At 43.2% G+C, this 20,526-nt stretch overlaps 1 protein-coding gene across 1 annotated transcript in view; it reads right to left on the reverse strand.

The window, feature by feature from the left end:
* Positions 1-6,459: 6,459 nt before the first annotated feature.
* The window catches only part of LOC119500575 (SH3 domain-binding protein 4), a 43,520-nt gene continuing 29,453 nt past the window's right edge, over positions 6,460-20,526 (reverse strand). Inside the window, exons 4-5 of the mRNA XM_037790377.1 lie at positions 9,088-9,276; positions 6,460-8,010 (exon numbers count right to left, since the gene is read on the reverse strand). Coding sequence (XP_037646305.1) covers positions 7,786-8,010; positions 9,088-9,276 — 414 coding nt within the window. The 3' untranslated portion in view covers positions 6,460-7,785. The remainder of the gene's footprint in view (positions 8,011-9,087; positions 9,277-20,526) is intronic.

Raw genomic sequence — 20,526 nt, forward strand, 5'->3', positions numbered from 1 at the left:
CTAGAGAGTCTGTTTACTCCTCTGGTGGGGAAGGCAGATCAAAATCTTCTTTGACTCATAGAAAGTGAAAGAAACATCAGAGCTGCAGACTTTCTCCAATAAAAACTCAGTGAAATGTCTGGACTGGAAATGGTGTCTCTAAAAAATATCTGGTTTTTCACCCTGAGATTTGCAATAGTGATTGTTTCTCCATCTCACCATCTTCCACCACTTAGATCAACCAAAGTTTGTTTGAGTTTCAAATTCCCAGATTGTATTTTTGTTTGCAAGAGAAAACATCATGCGGCCATTAAGGTCGGAAAAGGTTCACCCTCTGAGGAGCAGCAATGAACTCAGTAATTATAAGTATTCATCCTCTGGGAAGTTCATGGGGATTGCATCAGTAGTTAAGATATTTTGAGGTTTTTGGCCAACTGATGGTAAAACACTATCTAACACTACTAATATCACAGTCCATCATGTGCAATATTACTTCCTTTTTTCTGTTTTTTAGCTTACTTTACTTTTTTTATTTTATTTATCTTATTTACTCATTTTACTAAATGTATCTTACTTTATTGTTATTATATTAGGCACCGGTGCTAGAAATAGTACTTTTTATTTTATACACTTGTATTTTATATACTTGAACTTGTCGTAATTTTGAGCATCTCTGGCACAAGAATTTCCTTCTGGATTAATAAAGTTCTATCTTATCTTAAAAATACTGGACAGTTGTTACAGCCGGTAACAAGAGAAGGACCAGACGCAGACAAAAGCTTTGCAGAACGGGATCAGTTCAGTCATTCAATGGGGAAGTTGCAAAAACGTACGAGTCACAAGGCCAGGAAGGCAGTCCAAAACAAGCAAACAAATCCACAAAGGGGCAGAGGTTCAGACCCAGCAGGTCACAAGTTTCAGATTGCAGGTTTTAAGGTAACAGGTGACAGACAGATTACAGACACTAGGAAAAGAAAAGGCATGAGGCACATGGCAACGATTTGGCAACAAGAAACGATGGATTGGGGCCGGTATGTGTAATGAGTGGCAGCCCTGTCTGCGAGAAATTACGTTACCATGTAATGAAGCCGCATTGTGAATTCAATTTTGAGGGAAATTTATCTTGTCGCAAGATTATATTTGTTTTTGACGCATCATAAATACGTTTGTAATGACAGTCTGCGGAAGCACTGGACTTTTATTCCTGTCCCGTGTGACACTAAAAGTCAGCGTTCAATTATTTAAATTTATGTCCTTAGCTTAATAACTTAGCGTAAAGACTCATTGAGATTAAAAATGTCTTTTCCAAGAGTGTCCTGGCCACGATAGGCAGCAGCACAGTTACAGACATAAAACAAACATAACAATCTACAATAAAGACAAAGAGCAAATTACAGAATCATAAGGTATCGTAAAAAAACATTCAGCAGCATTCAAAACATCTACAGCCAGATGTGTTTGCTTCCAAGTCTTTTAGAAGCACTTTAAATACATTCAGTGAGACCAGCTCTGCAAGATCCAGGTCATTTGTCATTCATGTAACTGTGGGAGGAAGAGGGAGCTGCATACTTGAATGCCCTTCTTCCCACTCAGTTGTGTCCCTTGTGAAACTAAATCAACATTCACTCATTTAAATTTACGTCCGTAGCTTAAATAACATACCAAATGTAGTCATTTTAAGCCAGATCATGATGGTTTTTTTACAAACCAAATCAAGTAGTTTTGTTGCATTTGTTTTGTTTCAGTTTACAACGTTAACCACATGCTTAAAACCATTTAAAACTGCAAACCTCGACACATAATTGAGAGTGCAGTTCAGCTGTAGGAGACAGGGTTGAGTGGCTGATGAGGGAATGAGGTGCAGCTGCGGAGAAGCTCAGGTGAGGGGAATGAGGTTGATTGCAGGGCAGATGGGACGTGGCAGGATCTGGACTGACAATTCTTTGTCACTACAAGCGAACCGTCTCACATTACACATCGTAATTGTATAAAAAATTGATATGTGCAGCTTTAACTGAACCAATTAATCTCTAGAAAACACTCCCGTCGTCATTAATAACTCATTTGAGGCAGATGGATGAACGTGCACAGATGAAGTGACAGGAGGAGTCTGTGTTACAGCCCAACATACAGAAATGTGTAATTAGCTATAAGGATAATGTTTTGATCCTTATAAAATGACAGACGGGCATCTTTTATATCATGTTTGTTAGTTTCAGATGACATGAGGATATTGCCCAAAAACCTATTAAACCTCCAAAAAAAAGAAAAGCGTCTCCGAGTGTCTCGAGCTGAGTGGTTCATCCAGACGTTGACCTTTTCTTGGAGCTGCTGATAGCTGCCACAGTGAAATGACAGCACAATGATAAAAAATGACTCAAATTACACTGAGCTCCTCTTCAGCTGGCAGAGCCGTCAAAGCTTTTGCCAGTCTCAGATGTAGTTAAACTGACATTTGGCCCGCTGCTGTCGACAGAAGGAGCCGTCGCTCTTCATGGAAAAAACTAAATGCCACAATCATCGTGTCAGAAAACGGCCGGGTTTCTTTCATTCATCACTCTGTTTACGTTCAACCGGGAAGAAAATCAGAGAAAAGTTCAGACGAAATGCAAATTGGTGTTTTTTACTGGTTTGGTCTCCTGAGTTGAAATGAAGGAACCCTTAATGCTGAATGGTGTGGAAGAGCTTGACTGGTCTGTACAGAACCCCGACCTCAACCTCATCCAACACCTTTGGGATGAACTGGAACTCTCACTGTGAGCTGGACCTGATCGCCCAACATCAGTGTTCGGAGCTCAAGTTGCTAATCAGACTGTAAACAATGTCCGGCGCACGGAAAAGGAAGTGTCAGTGTCAGTGTGCTGACTTGACTATGACTTGCCCCCAAACTGCATGTGATTATCAGAAAGTGGGAATGTCTGTAAAGGGGAGACTCGTGGGTACACATAGAACACGTTTACATTCACATATCTTGACGTCAGAGGTCAAGGGACCCCTTTGAAAATGGCAATGACAGTTTTTCCTCGCTAAAATTTAGCGTACGTTTGGAGCATTATTTAGCCTCCTTCTCGACAAGCTAGTATCACATGGTTGGTACCAATGGATTCCTTAGGTTTTCTAGTTTTCCTAGATTCATTTCACTCTAGCCTTAAAACTGAGTCCACTACAACCTAAACACTGCAAGTTGCATTAATGCGTTAAAGAAATTAGTGGCATTAAAATGAATTTGCGTTAACTTTGACAGCCCTAGTACTTATAAATCTTTCTTCATTGGTTGAAATCATGATTTCAGCAAATATCACATTTCGAACTGTTAAATCACAGTTCACCCTCTCTTTGAACTTGAGGAATATTGAATGGGTATCATTTGGACTCTTGAATCAACCTTGAAACTGCTTGGCCCAGGACTTTGAATACAGAATTCATGAACATTCCCCATGTTCCACTCCAGCATTTAGGTGCAAAAATCTCCTTTACCGCCTCCCATAATGTGACTGGTGAGGAGTAAAAAATGAAAAAGAAGATAAGAATCATGGGTTTCTGGTTTGAGGAAGATGAAAAGCTACTCGTGTGCTTCTGCATGGCCTCTCTGCCTTTCAGGGGAACTTTGATTTCCTGCTTCATGCTCGGCCACCACAAAGGGGGACAAATTTAGAAACAGCATTATGGAAATGGAAATCTATCATTCAGTGAGCGGGAGCCAGAAACATCAAGACTTTACCCTTTTATATAAAAAAAATAATGTGCAACCATTGTGATTTAGTACAAAGAAACTGGGAGATTATTGATTTCCAATTTTTCCACAGTGAGACCTGCAGGTATTTATGAAGCTTAAACAATAATCCACTCGTTTTTGATACAGCATCATTTCCAAGTAGCATATTTAAGATATATATTTTTAAACTAAAGCCTTAAGCCAAATGAGCGTAATGATAAATCTGAGGGAAGTAGCACCCTGGACATGTTGGACAAGACAATGAAAAGTCAACTTGTTGAATGAGCCGCCCCCGAGTCCCCTCTTTGTACAGATTAGCCCTGGATTTTGAAGCCGAGTACAGAGCCGTGTGCTGTTCTGTGAGCCCTGTCACCCTGGGGGAGCTCATTACCAGCACTCCAGGATGGGATTTGAAGCATGTCAGCCCATACTCTGCTGTATTTAATTCCACTCCTTTTGGCTCCTTTTTTTCTCCTCCATTAATCTGTGTATTTAATTAAAGTCTGCTTGCTTTAACGGCACACAGAGAGAGCGAGAGGCAGGAAAAGGACAGAGAGGAATGGGGAGAGTAAATGAGCCTCAAAGTTCAATTTTATGTAGAAAATCCTCCCAATTATCTGAGTGAAGGAGCAGGTCTTCCCCTTTGACTTAGACACTGTATCTGGTGTCAGAGTAGTCACAGGACCAAATATCTTCATCTTCTTCATCCTGTCAAGACACTAATAAGATGTTCAGCATTTTTTAGCCGAGCTCTAGGGATGGTGATGTAACCAATGTATGATAAAATCTCCAGACTTTCACCCAGAAACCAGAAGTCAACGTTGGTTTATTTGTCAAGTAACTTCCGTACTTCAGTAACACCACTTCTGCAGTTATTTTATCCCAAATGCCAATCTTTTCCTAAACCAAAACAAGACGTTTCCTGTGAAGACAGAAGCTTATTTAGACTGTATGCATGTAACGAGCAGAAACTGACACGTGTTGCTGGACATTCGTAGGAAAACCATAGACTGTATATAAGAAGTGGACGTAGTAACCATGACGTCATCCATTAGTTTGTGGACTGCCGCTTTGAAGCCTCCGGTTTGTCATTTTGGCGTTGCCATCTTGCTTTCTTTGCAACCAGAGGTGACACGAGAGGGTGGAGCTCAGTACAACAGAAAGCTGAATATGACATTTTTAGGCAACCAGACAAAAATGTGGACTCAACTCCCAGACCGGACAACGCCGTGGTAGCAACCTGTCAATCACAAGGTAGCCACCCTGCTTTATGGTCTATTTGATTCTAAATGGGACCATAATTTACCAAATGAACATCACGAACGTCACAGTGAACTTTGATCACCAAAATGGAATCAGTTCATCCTCGAGTCCAAGTGGATGTTTGTGCCAAATTTGAAGACATTCCCTCCAGGTGTTCCTGAGATATCGCGTTCACAAGAATGGTATGTACGGACAGACAGACGGAGCTGTCGCCGTGGCGGAGGCATAAGAATCTTTTTCATCCATTCAAGGTGTTACTTTCTGTGTGTAATGACCATGAGGATGCTGGTGTGCCTGTACACTTTTATTCTTCTAACAAGAGCATGATTATTTCTACCTCCAGGAGAGCTCTGCTGCTGGCAAATACAACCACCAGTCAAGCTCCAATTAAAACATTTTTGAGGCTGCAGCAGATCTCAGATCTCTTAAACATAAGATGACGAGGGCAGACTTCTCTTTTTCACTTATCTTCCTCCTTCAGTCTTCCTCGCCTCTCTGTTTCGACCTTGCTCTGTCTGCACTCGGAGAGTCGGCCGGCCCGTCTTCTTCCTTCCTGCACCATCCCGTTTACCTTCCATGCACATTTTCTCAGATAGTGTAGTTTGGGGTGTTTTCCACAAACAGAACGCTGATAAGACACAAAACACGGCAGCCTGTCGCTCCTGTCTCAGATAAGGAAACCTCCTGACAGTGATGTTCTGGTGGATGTGTGCTTTTACAGGGAAAACTATCACAACAAGACTGCAGCCAGAAAACAGGTACAATCTAACAAATGGTGTGTACAAATATTTACATTTTATTTAGTCTTTTTCCACAAAAGTATGCAGTCACAAAAAAAAGGTTTTCAAACTCACCACATTATACAGTATGCAGCACTGAGACAAAACCTAACCAGAAGCTTTGACAGACAGTGTCATCACAACAGTGGTCTCAACATTGGAGCTGGATTCGTTTTTGGCAAGCTTTGGTAAGAAGTACTTCCATGGGACGACAGAGATACAGGCAAGAGACAGCAAAGTGAAATGAGTGACTGTTATATGGAGGGTAAGGCTGAAAATCTTTAATCGATTAATCCAAAAAATAATCAATAGATCAATTGTTGACAAAACAAATCTCAACTCAAAGTCTACTTACTCACTTGTTCTGGAGCTTTCCATCTTTCCACATGGTCTTCATGAGCAGATTGAGCACCTCTAGGAGTTCTCATCCATGTTGATTTAAGGCCCCGACACACTAAGCCGACGGACAGTTTGGGGCCGTCGGCGAATGTGTGTCGGCCTAGTTTTTGCAGTGTGTCCTGCACCGTCGGCTCTAGTCTGCCCGTGTCGGAGGTTTTTCGGCCGATTCAGCGTGTTGAATCGGCGGCGGAGCTCGTCGGTGAGAGAAATCACTCTAATTGGTTGTTCAGCTTAAACGAATCAATGCACGAGAAGAGAAACGATCTTCATCTCATCTGATCGTTCCAAAACACGGATATTTTCACAACGACATGAACATCTGGAATGAAGCTAAGTAGTGAGTGAGGGTGGTGTGAAAATGGTCGGCAAACGCCGCTTTGTTTCATGTACGTATCATAGCAACGGCTTGTTCATCCGCCGTCCTCGGTCTTCCTGTTTCCCTTTTTGAACGACGACTACAGACTACCGTCACACCTGCCGGTGTGGAGAGTTATTTCCTCTCACGCAGGCGCAGAACGTATGCGCTAACTGGCCGTCGCCTGTAGTCTTCGCAGTGTGTTCGAATGCAACTTGTCGGCCAAGACAAAGGTTGACGTGAGGCGGCGCAACGGGCGGCCTTCGTCGCCGCTAATTCTTTGATGTCGGCTTGGTGCGTCTGGGCATTTAAACTCAGAATCACGGAGAGAGACGGTGAACATCTACAGTAGCTCCATGACAACTGAGCAAACTGCCGATGAAGACCGTGAGATACGGTCAAAAGCACCAGGAGAAGTGAGTGAGTGGACCTTGAGTTGAGGTTGTTTTGTCAACGGCTGTTTCACAAGGTCAAGGATGAACTGTTGAGCTCTCTACCACAATAGTTTAGTCAGAAAAAAAGTGAGTCCTAATGAACATCTGAGAAGCTGGAACCAGAGAATTAATCAGAGAATCAATTTAGACTATTTCATCTGTTGTTGATTATTTGACTACATGTTTTGGCACTGGTGGAGAGCTTGATTCTTGGTGTGCAAGATTAATAAATTATTCCGTGTTCTTCGGTGCCAGGTCTTAAAAAAAATACAGACTGACAGCCGACTATTTGGATCTCTGAAATGAGCGGGACCACAGCGAGAGAGAACCTGAAGAAGAGAAGGAAAAAGTGACTTTTCTCTTTGACGTACAAATAAATAGAACAGGTTTGACACATGTGACAAGGCTACGGTAACAAGGATACGATATCTAAAAGTGTCTTTTCTTGAAAAAAAGTGTCTTTCTTGGCGTTCAATCCACAGTTCTTAACCAAAGTGTTGCTTTAAAAAAATGCTGTGCCATAATAAGAGTACAAAAATACATAACTATGCAAGACAGGAACTATTAAAAGAGTCTTTGTGAATACTGCGAGCTCCGTACAACGCTGTGCTGTTTGGCCGGTGGCCGCGGAGACGTGTGGGTGGGTGGGTGGGTCCGACGGCGTTCCCCTGGGCACGAGGAGCTGAAGGCAGCGCCGCAGGAAACAGAACAACATACGACAGCAGTAGTGGCATTCAGAGTGAGCACATAGCTGATATGCAGCATTTCAAACTGTGTAACTTTTAAAATGCTCCAGAAGAGCGAGGTGAGCTGGTGAGGGAGGGTAGGGGGAGGACACCGGCAGGATTAACAGAGAAGAGTTCAGATGGCGTAGTCGTCCTGAGCGGCGGGACTGAAGGCGGAGCTCCGCAGGGCGTCCAGGCAGTTGACCAGGATGAGCGTGCCAGTCAGGTGCTTCCAGCGTTTGGTGATGGGGCTCTTCATCTTGTCTAAGCCCATGTGCAGCTCCTGGATCACGTCTCTGTAGCTGTCGCCGATCTGAGCGGCCCACGTGACCAGGAAGTCGTACGCCGGCTTCCACATGGCCTGCAGACAGACAGAACAAACATCCCATAATCCTAATCTGCTGATACACTGACAGCTGACAGAGCTGATGTATGCTGTCCTTCCCATGTCTGCTATATTTGTGAATGTTAGTGAGATGTGTATATCATTTCCCAGTTATGACTTAAGACAAATTGTCCATTAAAATCCTATTTTAAAAAAAGCACGCTGTTCGTTCAGACAGAGCACTGAGGTGGTGCTGGTGTTAGCCGATCGGCATAAGCTGCTTCATTCGTGCTTCACTTCAGTCACAGCTGTGCGGCTGAATGGCTGATCACATTCATGCAGGTATGCAGCACGAGCCCGAATATAAACGGTCACTCTTCACTGTTACTCTGCTGACCTGCTGTTTCCCTCCACCGCCCAAACCTCCGTATGTGCTTCATTGTTGGTATTGTTCATGTGCGTATTGTTCACTAAATCTAACTGTACAACCATTTAATATGAACTCCTTCCTGGACCAAAGTGTCTCTGACTGAAATAAATATTTTGGAGTACTACCTCTGAAGACACAAATATTAGAAAAGGCAAACTATCAGCTAATAGGGGTCAGTTTCATTATAATAAATCTCAGAATAAGTGAGTTAGAAGCGACCAATCAGTTTGTCAAAACAGTCCAAACCTTACCAGATGGTGGTGATGATGGGCAATATATCAATATTATATTATCTTGATATGAGACTAGATATCGTCTGAGATTTTGGATATTGAAATAAGTGTCCTTTCCTGGTTTTAAAGGCTGCATTACACTAAAATGATGTACTTTTCTGAACTGACCAGACTGTTCTAGCTGTTATATTATTTGCCTTTATGCACTTAGTCATTATATCCACATTACTTATGATCATTTATCAAAAATCTCATTGTGAAAGCACCAATAGAGGAACCTAAATTATTGTTGGAGTATCGATATTGAAGAATTTGATAAAAGATATTGTGATATTTAAAAGCCCTACCATCCATCTTGAATAAATGGTTTGTTCATTCATGAGCTTGAATAAACGAACCATTTCCACAATCAAAAAGACGACAGTGTTATGTCCTGTAAGATGGACGTACCTCACTGTCCACCACCCCGTTCTTGTCGCGATGCGGCGCCTCGTAAGCGTCCATCTGCTGGCGCGAAACCTTGACGAGCCTCTCAGCCAGCTCCCTCCAGCGCCCGGCCACCTCCACGGCCGTGGTCAGCAGGACAAAGTCCATGACCAGTCTGGCCACGAGACCCTGACAGTCCATCTTCAACAGAGCCTGCAGAGAGAGGACACACGAGAGGACTTTAGACTGAGCTGAGGTGAATAAATAAAAAGAGAAAAGTACAGCGTGAAATAGTGGAAGTGGATTCTGGAGACATGTGGGAGCCTGAGTTATGAAGAAAAATCAGATATGAGCTCTGACGGGGAATCAGTGGAGGACAACATTGAATTGTTAACAAGGAGTCGAGTGAAGATGGAAACAGAGCGGTGAAGTTTGAATAAAGCCAAACACTACATAGAGACTAATAAATGTACATCCACAGGTTTCATTCCACTGACTTGATCCTCTGTTATTTTCCACAGCCTGCCTCCCCAATCCCCCTGCAAATCTCAGCTTTGTGCATTTTTCAGATGCTTTCTGGTGGAAACAGAAATAAGAGCCTCATGTTGCTTCAACAGCAGCACTCAGGATTTATGTCACATCTGAACTGAGGTGGAGGAAAACGCCTGGTAACTAATACTGAAACGGACAATGATACACAACAGGGCACAACAAGATTAAAGTCTAAAGCCCCCTTTTCAGCATCTCCTAAATGCAACACACTGAGGATTTAGCTGTAGATTGTCCTGAGGGTGGCGTTGGAGAAACCTCAGGTTCGGTAATGAACAATAATCGTCGAGCTTTCTTTGCTCTGCAGCTCAACAACATCTCCATATCCATCCTCACAGTCCCGCTGCTACTGAGGCAAAAGAAAATGAGGAAGCCGATGTGGCTCCTGTTTGTGTGACTCTAACTTGTCTGGACAGGAGCCCGGCTCCTCCCGTCAGCCTCTGTAACCTCCCTGTCTCCCTCAGCTCTGCCCAGACCACCGCTGCTGCTGCTGCTGGTTGTGTTAGTGGGAACAGAAAACACTGTGGAGACTCAAGTCTGTTCCTACAACCAGCAGCACGTCACAGGGGATTTGCAAATACAAATGTCACATATGCAAATACAAAGTGCATTAGCACAGATGGAAACACATTCATGCACCACATTTGCAAACACAGGCCCCTCTGGTGTGAATCTCTGGTATAAACTAATATTGATCCGTTTTTATTCATTCATTCATTTTTTTGAGTATTTCTTTCTCTTAGTACTCTCCATTCTCTCTCCTCTCACTCACTGAAGGTCCTTTCAGACACAAAGCGTCAACGGCACCACTGCGCTCTGAAACCCGTTAATTCCAATGGCTTGCTTTGCGCCACGATGGCTTTTCGCTACGTCGAGCAAAGCCCAACTTTGGGCGTTGCACGGTGTCGCGAGCATAGACTGCTCTCTTCCGCCAGGAACCGACATTCGGTGTAGCTGTTTTGTCGTCCGAGTGGAAACAGTAGAGCTTATACACACTGTAGAGAGCCAGAAACAAGTTGAGATAAAGAAAAAGGAAAGAAAGTGTGAAAATTTGCCATAAATCAGGAGAAATACGGGAGAATTGTGACCCCGGGAGGAAACCGGGAGAGGGTAATGAAAACGTCTCCTGGGAACATCAGGAGGGTTGGCAAGTATGATACAAATAATACAACTACTATAAAATACTTAAAAGCAGGGTAGGCGATTTTGAGAAACTAGCAACAGTACACTAGACTTTTAAACATGATCCAGCAGAAGAACCCAGCCCAGTGTTGCTAACTCTCTTCCAATGAAAGTAGCTCGCAGCACAAGATCCACAAGTCACTAAATCTAGCGAGAAAGTCGCCAAGTCGGCAACACTGACACTCACAGCTGTCAAACTAGCAGCTTGTGGAAGACTCCGGTGATGCACAATGAGTGCACGCAGGAAGCTCATCCAGTCATTACATCTGGGCCGAATGAAATGATCGGACGGGCTTATTACAGTCCTGCAACAGCCACAGATACTCTTTCTTTTTGTCAGAGCATTTGATTTATTGATTGCTTTCGGGATGTGAAGAGAATTTCAACTAATATAACAAAAAATGTTTCTAAATTATTTACTCTCTTTTCTAACTTTCTAAAAATGTCCACACTTTCCACATGTCCTCACTCTCCAGGTCTAAAACTCAAATTGGTCATCGCCAAGACAGAAGTACACGGACACAGAAACACCCACAGATGGCCTGACCCACTGGGGCCCAGACTCAACAGAGCGAAGGTGAATTTAAAGCTCCAGTTTGGGCTTCAGCTCCATGTGCAGGAATGTGTGGAACGACAGGATATGAAGTGGGGGAAGAGGAGGATGGAGGGGGGGAGGGCGTGAGGAATGCAGATGCAATGCTCCAGCAGCCTCTCTCGCTCTGAGACGAGACCACAGGATGAGATAGCAGCGACCAATCAGACGCTGCCCACTGTCCTCCAGGAACGCCGAGCTGCCACCACATCACGTTAATCAAATTAAGTTCGAGACAAATTGTTTTTTTATTTTGACTCTAAGTGACCGACTGCGCCGGCGTATCACGGTGTTTGTTTGTTTTCTGGGTCTTTGTGGATGTCGAGGGGAAGATAAACCCTTTGGCAAGCACCTGTTTCCTCGCCGGACAACAACGACAGGAAATCCCTGCCAAAATAAAGGTCCTGTCTTACTACAGGTTTAAGTGTGTCTCCTTGGTAACAATATCCTGTTTAGTTTATTCAGCTAAAGTCAAACAAACATGTTGATACAGAATAAACATCAAGATTGTGTCTGTCGTCCAGAGTTACAACTTTTTACAAATATAAAGTAGGGCTGTCAATCAATTAAAATATTTAATCGCATGATTGTCCATAGCGTTTAATTTGCAATTAATCACATTTTTTTTATCTGATCAAAATGAACCTTAAAGGGAGATTTGTCACGTATTTAATACTCTTATCAACATGGGAGTGGACAAATATGCTGCTTTGTGCAAATGTATGTATATATTTATTATTGGAAATCAATTAACACACAAACAATGACAGATATTGTCTCACAGGTTTCTGCATTTAGCATAAAAAATATGCTCAAATCATAACAGGCAACAACAGCTGTCAGTGTGTCAGTGTGCTGACTTGACTATGACTTGCCCCAAACTGCATGTGATTATCATAAAGTGGGTCTTCAGTGGGTTTTCATTCACATATCTGGAGGTCAGAGGTCAAAAGACCCCTTTGAAAATGGCCATGACAGTTTTTCCTCGCCAAAAATACAGTTAATAAAGGGGCGAGTAACTGGAGATGAAGAGTCAGTAAAAAAAAGTTTTCTGTTTCTAACGATTCACTCGTGACTCCCACATCACTCCTCTCACTTTCTTGCCAAGAGTTAGATGAGAAGATAAATAACACTCTCATCTCTGCACGTCCGTGCCGTAAATATGAAACTGGAGCCAGGAGACGGTTCATTTAGCTTAGCAAGCAGAGTAAGATCTGGTGAATCTGAAGCTACTTACTAGTTTCCTCCACCACCTATTTTCATTTGTCTGAAAGGTTTTAATTGTGGAAATGAAGTGAGCCTAAACAGCAAGGTGTAGCGTGTCCTGTCCAAGCCTGCTGCCCAAACACTGTTGGTTGGAAAGTGTCCTCTTAAGAGTTGATGTGATTTCTCCAGTTCTCCGAGGCCGGAGTCGGACTCTTTACTTACTGACGGTATAAAAGCATCAAACCTCTCCATTATAAAAAAGACGGACGGTGCATTGAGGAGTCAATTGATCAATAATTCCTCCAACATCACTCCCTGGTGCCTTTTTCTTGTTCTGAGCAGCCTATTAATTCTGTCCAGATCCCATTTGGTCTGGTCTAAATGGTGCTAAACATGAAGGATTCTGGGAGGTTTTACATGAGCTTATGGACGTTGTGAGGAGATCTCAGGTGATGGTCCACATTAACTCCAAAACTCTCCTTTATCACAAACATTTCCATGACAATAAGACACGTTTATAAAGCTCCAGTGTATCCGGTGTCTATAAATCCACGTAGAAATCACAAGAAAAAGACGTCTTTTGTTATTGCAGATTTTGCATCATAAACATCAAATTAAGACTTTTTCTTCAGTATCAAAAGTAATCCAAGTGATTATTGTCTGTTTCCACGGCTACAATTGAACAGAAACTGCTGGCAGCTAATGTAACGTGACTTTTCATGGTGCAGATTCACCAAAATGTTAATAAAAGACTATAAACATGGGGCTCAGGTGTCCATACTATAGACTGTATATAAGAAGTGGACATAGTCACTGCGACGTCACCCATAATTTGTGGACTGCCGTTTTGAAACTCGCCATCTTGTTTTTTTGCAACCAGAAGTGACACGAGAGGGTGGAGCTAAGTACAACCGAATGCTGAATAAGACATTTTTAGGCGACCAAAATGTTACAATTAACTTTCATGAACTGAAAACACACTGTGAAAGGGTTAAAGTTGTAAGACGAAAACACGGACAACTCCCAGACCAGACAACGCCGTGGCAGCAACCTGTCAATCACAAGGTAGCCCCACCCTAAAGCATCCCCTGCTTTATGGTCTATTTGACTCTAAATGGAACCATAACTTACCAAATGAACATCATGCTGTATTGAAGAAGACTTGAAACTAGTGATTGAGACCATAAAGTCATGTTTACAATGTTTACTGAGGTAATAAATCAAGTGAGAAGTAGGCTCATTTTCTCATAGACTTCTATACAATCAGACTTCTATACAACCAGAGGAGTCGCCCCCTGCTGGCTGTTAGAAAGAATGCAGGTTTAAGGCACTTCAGCATTGGCTTCACTTTTCAGACCCAGAGGTTGCGGGAAATGCAAAGCATGATGGGAATTGAAGTGCCAAAAGTCTAAACATATTGATCCAAAAGCAAAATGAAAAAAAACAAAGAGGAATGACAGCCAAGTGAACAAAAGGGCTAAAACCCAAGATGGAATATTAACGAGATAATCTTTCATGTCATGGTACTGATTAGTAGATGGGGTTTTCTATGGACCTTGAGATTATATCAAACGAATATTTCCAAGGTCAAGAATGAACTACGACCCTCAGGGCAAGAGACGGTGATGAACACAACTTTTAGGAAAGCACAGTGTGTTTCCTCTTTCTGTAAATGTAATGAAGTTCAGTTCACTGGAAGAAGTTTTGTGAAGCTGCACTTTGGTCTTTTCCTGGCACATCTTACTGGTCGGAAACATTCTGGCTGCTGTAAATCCTTGATGGCGCGTTGTAAAGTATTTATCGCTGAGCGTCGTGCCCTGCGATTCCCCAGCCTGATTTTAAACTAATAAGTGCACTGCAGTAGACGGAGCCGGGCGCACCGTCGTTACAGCAATTCACACAGCTCCTTTGCACCGCAACAATGCACAGAGACAGTGGAGGAATTAAACGCTGTGCTGTGTTTTTCTTAAATGTCAGCTGGTCTATGTGGACGGGTTTTTAGGACCCTGTGTGTGTGTGTGTGTGTGTGTGTGTGTGTGTGTGTGTGTGCTTTAGTTAAATGCCACAGAGTTTGTTTCACAAGCTCAGCAATCAGCGCTGTGAAGCCCTGCAGCCTCCCCCCTGCGCATAAATCATCTGCTTGTCAAAACGAGAAGAAAATTCCTGCAGACATATTTTCAGAGATAACGTTGACGTGGAAACGAAGCGGGCGCTTCAATCATGTCTGTTGCTGCACACCAAAACACACACACCCACACAGTCCCTCCCTCCCTGCTCTCACATTTGAAGAAAAGGGCAAAACTAAAACCCCCCTCGCTATAACCAACCGTGAGCTTTTTTTGATAAATGACTTGTTTCTTCCATCATCCTGTTTCTGTTTTTCCTCTCAGCTACAAAACTGGCACTCATCTCTCCACTTCAATCTCCTCTTTATTATTTTTCTATCCCATCTTCATTTTCCATCTGACTTCCTCCACCTTTCCCATTTACAGCCTCTACACTCCATCTTAGCCGCACTGAGCTGCGGCTTTGCAATTTCATTCCTTTTTACAGTTTTGCCTCAAACCTGCTTTCTCTTGTCTCTTCACCTTTTTGAGAGCAAACCTCAACCTCAGAACCAAAACCTGCTAATGCCGGGAGAGATTAAAAGACTGTGGGTGCTGTTTTTGGCATTTTACCCAACACGTGAACTCCCTTCATTCTTCATAAACTGGCTCCGAAATAACTTCCACATTCCCAAACAAGACCAAAATCTCCAGGGAGTGAGTGATCTGTTGTTCAGTCAATTATTCCAAAAGCAGCAGCTTGCCACACCCAGTCAGTGAGGGAGGAGGAACAGAAGGAGGATGGTGGAAAAACTCAAATCTAAGATTTGTGTACGAGAATGGCGAAGCAGAGAGCTAATCACACACAATGGGCCTGGTTGGCGCTCCAGTTTTCAGAGTCCTCCTCCAGAAATAGGATGTTGTTATTATTCCCAGGCTCTACCTGCCACACTGCAAATAATTCAGGAGGGTCAGACGCTCGGCTGCAGAGGCGAGAGAGAGATTTGAAATGAAAATCCCACTTTAGCACCGAGATAAGCTACAACAAAAGGTTCCACCTCTCACGCTTCAAGATGTTATTGAATGCAGTCGGTTCACTGTATATCTGCAACAAGAGGAGGAAGAGCAGGATGGAGGAGAAGGAGGGTTTTCCCTCTCTTTCTTCTCTAACAGAAGCATTGGAGGAAGTCAAACAGAAGTAGCAGGAAAGAGGCTCACATTCAGTTTTTTTCTCATTATGAGACAGAAAGTATTAAAGGGACTCTATGTGAGAATCAGAAATTGCTTGTTAACAGCGACACCTGTGGCGGTTAAGTCAACGAAAGTCAGCGTACTCTTGATCACGCTCAGGCTTGTGCTCGCTCTACATAGACATGTCAGTGAGGTGACACACGTCAGCTAAAACCACAATATCACTCTATATGTCACCTGCTTGGCAGTAATGTTAGCTGACCAGACGAAGGTCTCTCCATGAATCGATGCTGATACTGTGTTTTCCTGCTTCAGCTTCCCGACCGTGGTCAGAAGGAACAGGGGAGACACCGCAGCCCCAGTCGGAGACGATAACGTTACTCGTTCCGAAGCCCCGTCACTTCACTCAGCAGCAGGAAACGACACGGGAAACCTCTGTTGGTCTGGAGGAGCTGCAGCATCTATTTCTGCACAAACTTCCCATGTATATTCACTAGAAACTAACTCTTCTGCAGTGTGTAGTGTGCGAACATGCATGTGAGATGTAGAGCGAGAGAGCCTGTGAGAACGAGCGCGGTGTGTGAGTGAAGGTGAGCAGGCAGCGGAGCAAACACAGCATCGACTCCAGCTACGGTCTCCTCTGTGTCTTCTGACCGCGGTCGGGAGGATGAAGCAGGAAGAGTTAACACTGTTTTGCAAGACGGGCTTCACTAGATATAACGCGGTTTTGGTGCTTCCGTGTAGTTTGTGTTGGAACAGCGTAGCCACACGCGAGGGTGCATGGGACACTGACCCGCAATGATTTATACGTGTAAGAAGTAAAAAACAGTCCCTTTAAATAAGTGAAAACTGTGCACATTGTTTTCAGTGTCTGGTCCATTAAGAACAATGAAAACACAAAGAAAATACACAATAAACCAGAGAAAAAGATCTATTAATCAATAAACGTATCAGTGTCGTTACTGCTGCTGTTGATAAATGCATGCAAACACTAATGCCAGTTTTCAGTCACAGTGACTGAGTCAGTCGGTCCACCACTCGGACACATTGGCACGGAATTTGGGTCAGACATTCACGTTCCTCTCATCAAACAGCTGTCGAGACATTTCAATAAAAACACAAATGTCAACCTCGTCACGAGAAGGAAACGTTTGAGGATCCTCAGGGTCAGTAAGATTCATCCTCAGGGACCATGAAATACTGCACAAAATGTCATGACAATCCATCTAAGACATGGATATGGAATGAGGGATTGTATTTGCTAAAGAATATTTTGAAAAGTTGGTTTTAATATCGTATGTCAAATATTTATGCACATTTGTTTTTATCTTATTCATTTCTGTAAATGATGAAAATGATGTCTCACTCACTCATTTAATCAATCAATCAGTCCATAGTAGAGAAAGACAAAAGAACAAAAAGGTAAAGTTCTGTTGTTTGTCAGAAAAACATTAAATATATCTTCGCTTTTTAATGATAACTGTAAAACTGTCATGACTCACGATGTGCAGGCCGACAGACAGAGACAGGGACGGGTTATTAAGGTAACAGAATCACAAAAACAAGAGTGCTTCTGAAAATGGGCCGGTGTACAGTTTGTACTACTGGGCTGATTGGGGGAAATGGGAAGCAGGTGAGTGAGTGGGCGGGGAAAGTCAGGTGACCGGGACTGGAGAGACTGGAGGGGACGGGGTTACAATGGTTGGAGAGAGAAAGGTGGCTGAAGAGATGGACTGGAGAAATTACTTTTTTCCCCACTGCCCATTAAATTGTGTATTTGTTGCTGACATGGTAAATCAGTGCTGACTAGAGAATGAGTTGTGAGGGGAAATGTCAGGAGCAGAGTTACATTTTACTGTAAAACCTGAACGTGCCTTAACGTCAGGTGGAGGGAGAGGTTACAGCAGGACACGAGTAGAAAGACAAAGAGAGAGAGAGAGAGGGAAAGGGATGGGGTGGAGGACTTTTTGATTTGCATTTTTAATTTCTGTGTAAATCCCCAAAGATATCTGCAGCAGCTTGAAAGAAAGACAATATTCCTACTAAGCTGTTTACATGGCTACTGAAAATGAATATTCCTCTAATATTCCCATTCACATGCAGCCGTGCATACTCCGATTAACGTGGTGGCCTTGTTGGACAGTGCGAACACAGCCTCCCTCTTTCATTCCTTCAATGAAAAGCTCTTGAAAAGGTCAGTGTTGTGATATTTACGCATATCCAAAAACCTGTTGATATCCAAGTCTTTCATAATGTTTAGACGTAGGTGTGTTTCTACTTCCGACCAGAAACGTGGGCTTTTTCACCAGCATCATGTGTCAACTGCCCTGAAATCACCTCTCTGACTTGCAGCTCCCTTAGTCTGGACGATTCTTGTTTTATTTGGCACAAAATCTTTAAAGCAGCACTAAGTGAAGTCCGAAGAGACGTTTAACTGTCATGTTGATCATGTCACATTTTGTCTAAATATAGCAGCAATCTTTTGTCTATTATATTAAATTATTTCATCTGTATTTAAACCTGCATTGTTGGCCACTTGTTTTCAGCAAGCTATGAACACAACATTGACATATCATCATCATCTTCTAAGTTGATATGTTGAACAGCTGCTTATTTCCACATCCAGCAGTTACAGAGCAACATTATCATTCATCAGTTGTGTTCAATATTCACTCTCTTTCCACTCTGTTTTTTGTCTCCATCATCTCCTGAGGGAAATATCTGTCTCTTTAGCTGCTAAATGCTCCACTATGTTCCCCAGCTAGTCTCCAACTGTGCCTGTCTGGTATTGTATCGTACAGTGGAATATTACAGCTTTTTTTTTCTCTGAAGATGATGCTATGAGAGCAGTGAGAGTGTCAAAGTCAAACTTATGTATAGCCATAATTTAAAAACCAAAACAACAAGTTAAGACACTAAAATGCTCCCCAGAGTTGAAGGGGGCTCTGCAGAAATGGGTGATAATTTTCTGTGCGTTCGACAGCTTTCACATTACACAGAGTCATTTCATCCATTAGAAATATTTCTTACAGCCGCAGTCATTAATCAGGGAAGATAAATGCAACATCCCTTCTTCAAAAGTGTCCTGACGGCGATAATAATGTGTGGCTGACAACATAAAACAACTAACACGACATATGCCACAAAATCTAAATTAGACACAAATGCCACAATGAAGACATGGATAGAATTTCTAATACAGTCATGTAGAAGATTTCATCCTGTGTCAACCTAAATGACTCCAAATCAACCAAAGCTGTCTGAAACTATAAAAATAACTCTAAATGAATAACTCAATGAGACTGAAGCTGCAATTATGCTTCTGCGGAAAGTAAACTTCTTTGTGAACATATGCAGAGAACAGTGTTATGGGTAACTATAGGTCGCAGAGGCTCACAGTGAACCCAAATCTAAACAATGTGTAGTGCGGAAATGCACACCAAGCGAGCTGATTGGTTGATCCAACATCCTGTTGGGAAGTTTCAGCGAAGTATTGCCAAAGTAAATAATCGTCTAGCAGAGCATAAGAAATTAAATTCCTTTTTAAAGTTACTACAAGGACCTTTTAACTGGTTATGAAACAGTCTCAATTTAATTCTGATGCCTCTTATGTCCTACATAATTAAATTAAACCATCAGCCTGTCATCATGACCGATTTCCCTCGACATCAGACAAAATGATTCACGGCACGCAGGTTCACCAGAAACTCCTTCAGCTCAGACTCCAGCGAGATCCGGCTTCGCTGCCACCTTCAACCTGCAGCCGGAGCTCCGGCGGGAGCTGGAGAGCTCCATGCCCGGCAGCAGCAGCAGCTCCTCCTACGGCCGGGAGCAGAGCTTCACCTCGCTGCCCCTCTGGTCCCAGCCGGTCCCCACTGATCCAGATGGGACTGGCCAAAGACAAAGTGGTGGTCGGGAGGATCTTTCATGTGATCCAGGACGACCTGTACACCAACTTCGGCAGGAAGTTTCACTGCATGTGCCGGCGGACGGAGAGGAGCTGCAGCAGGGTGCAAAAGCGGCTGCAGGACTTCGAGCTAACCGCCTGCTTCCTGGGGGCCAACACTGACACCACGCAGTTGGAGGCCCAGGCCGTATTGCTGGACCCACTGGAGGGAAATGAGGAACGGGAGAACCAGAACCAGGACTGAGAGGAGCAGGCTGTCAGACCCTGCTGCAGTAAAATGAGAGGTTTTCTAAAGGGAGTGTGGCTGCTGCAGATCTTTACGTCACAGCCGGTGGTCCTCATGGAAACACTTCTGCTTTTGTCCACAGGAGCCGCCAAACTCATCACAAAATGAAAGTTCCTTGTAGTAACTTTAAGACACTTTAATAGTGTCTCACATTCACAGATGTCATAGTTTGTTTATACTGTCACTGTATCCTGATTTCTTCTATCTTGTCTTTGCATCGCGGTTTGCGAAACATGACACTGCTTCAAAGTGGACATGCACTTTACACGCCCGATCCGTACGAGTATCAAAGAAAAACACACGAGAACGTGTCTAGACACTTTTAAGTGCAGCCTGGAGAAGAAGCATAAGATCAAACTGCAGAAGGTTTCATGCAGGAGAATCTGCTCTGTGTTCTCACTTTGTGGCAGACATTCAGCACGGATGTTTGAATGTGGAAAACCACGGGACTACTGCTTGAGTGAAATGTACCTGAATTATTAATCACTCATTAATGTTAATGAGT

This window comes from Sebastes umbrosus, chromosome 13, assembly GCF_015220745.1.
Source record: "Sebastes umbrosus isolate fSebUmb1 chromosome 13, fSebUmb1.pri, whole genome shotgun sequence".
Taxonomy (NCBI): Eukaryota; Metazoa; Chordata; class Actinopteri; order Perciformes; family Sebastidae; genus Sebastes; species Sebastes umbrosus.